Consider the following 3878-nt stretch of genomic DNA (forward strand, 5'->3'; position numbering starts at 1 on the left):
AGGGAGCTCTGGAGGAGCAGGCACAGCAAGGCGCTTTCGACGAGGAATCAGGGAGCGAGCTCTGGGGCTGGAGCCGACACTGGAGCGAGCTCTGGGGCTGACACTGGAGCAAGCTCTGGAGCAGACACTGGAGCGAGCTCTGGGGCTGACACTGGAGCAAGCTCTGGGCGGGAGTGAGCCACGACCGACCGGCTTGACTTAGGAATGGCCAGCGGGCTTGCCACAGAAACAGCCGGCGGGCTTGCCACAGGATCTTCGGAACTAGACTTTGGAACGGCCGGCGGGCTGGCGAAAGCCGCGGCCGGCAGGCTTGACTGAGGAATGGCCGGCGGAGGAGTCCCGGATCGGGATCGGAGGCTCTCCAGACACCGGATGACTGCCTACTTCCAGTCGAGGTTGGTGGTGTCTGGGAGCTCCACGGGGCGATGGTAAGTAATCCCGATCCGGAACAGCGTCACAAGGGTTTCCCCCTCGAGGGAGCTGGCGAGGGCGAGCGGCACGAACGCCCTCGCGTAGCTGACAGGGTTGGGGCTTGCCTGAGCTACGGTGATGAACATCGCTCGTTCCTCCATAGTCTCGGGGGGAAAACAAACGGGGGAAAAAGGCGCCGCTTACTTCAGTTGGGGTCGGCTGTTCTGTCACGGTCACTCGGGGAGGAAGGAACGATGAGACGCAGGAGAAGACTTCAACAAGGATTTAATTCAAATGAACAAAGGATAACACACACAGGACCTCTGGGATGACATTTAACAGCCGACACTCGAGACATCAAAACACAGGTTTTAAGTAACAAGGGAGTAAACTAGGGAATTAATCAACATAACGAGGAAACAAGGGAAACACAGGTGGAATCAAATAAACATAATGAGATCAGGAACAGGAAGACCAAAAAAGGGCAAACAGGAACATACACGTGACATAAATATACTCACATTTATTTGAAATACATTTATTTTATGCTAAATATACTACAAATACATTTACATAATTATGTACTTAATCAAATACCCTGCTATTGTACTTTTAGTATACTAAACAGGTACTGTATACTTAAAGTCTGGTCATTTGGAACAACTAATTTTGTACTTATTGTACTTCAAATGTGTGAAAGTAGTGCTGAAGTCCAACTAAAGATATTCTGAAGTATATTTGATTGTGCTAAAGTGGAACTGTTGCAAGTATACTTCAGGAACAATTTAAACATCTTGCATTTAAAGACCGATATTATTCAAAGATCATACAATCCTCATCAAAAGTGACATTAAAACACATTTTAGGCGTAATATTAAGAAATGTGCATTGTGCACAAGTAGTACTCCAAATAAAATGTAATTATAATTTTTATATCAGTAAATCTCAAGTGATATGTCAGGAAATATGTTAAAGGGGTCATATGATGCAATTTCATTTTTTCCTTTCTCTTTGGAGTGTTACAAGCTCTTGGTGCATAAAGAAGATCTGTAAAGTTGCAAAGACTAAAGTCTCAAATCCAAAGAGATATTCTTTATAAAAGTTAAGAGTCAGCCACACCCCACTAAAACGGCTCGTTCGAACACGCCCCCACATATCTACCTCACTATGTGGGAAGATTTGCATAACACCGCCCAAATGTTCACGCAAAGAAAGAAGACTTTTACTAGGGTAACAATATATGCATCAGAAATAGTATCTTTGTCAAATACTACTAACCAGATAAAATGCTTGTTCTCAGTGTATTTTTGTTCTTTTTTGTTGTTCCAGAAAAAGAGACATTTCTAGAGCCCTTCGTGCTCAGAGACTTGTTGCCGTCCTCCATCGGAAGCTACTACCGTTACATCGGCTCTTTGACCACGCCGCCCTGCAGTAAAGTGGTGGAGTGGATCGTCTTCAGTCGGCCCGTGTTCCTCTCCTACAAACAGGTAAGTCTGTACTACACACATGAAGGTGTGTGAGGTTATTCATGCTATTTAGGTCTTTAAAAAAATTATGCCAAAAAAGATTTTATTATGCATCTTTACTCAAAGCAAAGCTCAAAGTCACAGTTCCCATAATACAGAGCGGCTGACCCAGTTGAGAAGTCTGAGGAGTTAAAACTGTTTGAGATTTATTAGACAGAGCTCCTGAAAAACACCTGGGCTTTGGGACAACAGCTAAACAGCATGAGAAAGAAAAGAAAAGAGCAATGTGTGTAATACCCATTATTGTTCTAATGGACCCTACTTTCGCCTCACTGACTCATGCCTCTCCATTAGTATGCATCACCCAGCTTCGCTTGCGCACATGCATCCTGTCCTCTCTCTCGGCAATGCTCCTGAGCTCTGACTGATAAGGAAAACTCTCCAGCTGAGCTTTTACACTGTAATATAACAAACCCAAACACCAAAAATGGGGCATCTTCATGCTAACAGGCTGCATGAAGAGCTATGTGAAGGCCAGGTGCACTTCCACCAAAGTATAGAGGAAAGAGGACTGGTTTTAGAGCAGAAATCCTCAGGGTGGATACTGTGAGGTGGGCTCTCACAAGCAGCACTGTTAGACTCAGATAACAAACAAAGAAGGACGTGATAATTAAGGGCTGAAATTTATAGGGAACACAGTGTCTGTTTATGAAGGTTGTTCTCCATCAGAAACCGATCCATCTCTGGCTGCTCTGTGACTTCTGATCTCACCGCGTGTTAAAAGAGAAACGGCAAACAGAGGCTTTGCTCTCACGTATAAAAGATCAAAGGATATCTGTATAAACCTCATCCGGCCATGTAAGATTCCATGTTATTTCAAAGTCTTTTCAAGGTTTGTAACCATATGGTGTAAGACTTTGTAACGATAAAAAATTATATTTTAACCAGAAATAGACAGACAACGCATATTTAATTTGACACACGAAACAAGACTGCAATGGACTGAAGTACCAAATTTCAGCGTAAATCATTCGTAAAACTGTATATTGCGTAATTCGTAAATGGTTCTCAGAATTCTGCTATGCTTGTTTATCTTGAATGGGGCTTAAAGGTGCAGTAGGAGATCTCAGCAGGGGTGTGAAGTAACGAATTACAAATACTCACGTTACAGTAAGTAGTTTTTATCAGTAATTGTACTTTTTTGAGTAGTTTAAAAATTGTGTACTTTTACTTTTACTTGAGTACATTTTAAGTGATGTATCGGTACTTCTACTCCGCTATTTTCCTTCGTTTGTGGTCGTTACATGCTTATTTTAATTTTATTTTTATCCATCAACGTGATTGGATAGAGAGATAGTAATAGGTCTCGTGACTTTCATCAAATCAAATTGTGCATTGAAAACTTTAACCGCCAACTGTCTAACATGGCTGCTGGAAGTGCATTCTTCAAGCACCAATTCAGTCGCATCTTCCTCTAACTTAATATGTTAAGGTAAATTTCGGATTTCTGCTTACTAAATGATTTGTATATATGCTTGCCTATCTACACGGCCTGAAATTTCATCATCCAATCACAGCCCCCCTCACGCAGTATACGTTAAGTATATCAGAAATCGTGAACATAACTGTTCGAGGAATGCTGCGCAATCCTCTGGCGGTTCGTCGCTCCCACCTCACTCACAGCAAGCGGCGCTTGCGCTAACGCCAATTCCGGCAGTGTTTTTACTTCAGTAAATCCGTTTTGGTGAATACAAACTACGTGATTATTTTTCATGAGTCCAACATCCCGCCGCGCAAGAGACGTGATAAGTAAGGGAAGTCGTCTTTCACTATTGTAATGTTGTTAAATAGAGAAAAACATTTTATATTTATGTAATTAATAGCATAATTCTTAACCTTGGACCTTATTCTTGAAACACAAAATGAACAATAAAAAGGTGTCAAGCACCAAAAGCAGCCCATATTAAATCTATAAGCTGTCTTTAATTGAAAAATACGCAT

At 42.2% G+C, this 3878-nt stretch overlaps 1 protein-coding gene across 1 annotated transcript in view; it reads left to right on the forward strand.

Moving 5' to 3' along the window:
- LOC107750996 (protein tyrosine phosphatase receptor type G) overlaps positions 1 to 3878 on the forward strand; it is a 286241-nt gene that overhangs the window by 229263 nt on the left and 53100 nt on the right. The window contains exon 7 of the mRNA XM_016566564.1: positions 1741 to 1898. Within this exon, the coding sequence (XP_016422050.1) occupies positions 1741 to 1898 (158 nt within the window). The remainder of the gene's footprint in view (positions 1 to 1740; positions 1899 to 3878) is intronic.

Source organism: Sinocyclocheilus rhinocerous, unplaced genomic scaffold (genome assembly GCF_001515625.1).
Source record: "Sinocyclocheilus rhinocerous isolate Xijiao unplaced genomic scaffold, SAMN03320098_v1.1 scaffold1864, whole genome shotgun sequence".
Classification (NCBI taxonomy): domain Eukaryota; kingdom Metazoa; phylum Chordata; class Actinopteri; order Cypriniformes; family Cyprinidae; genus Sinocyclocheilus; species Sinocyclocheilus rhinocerous.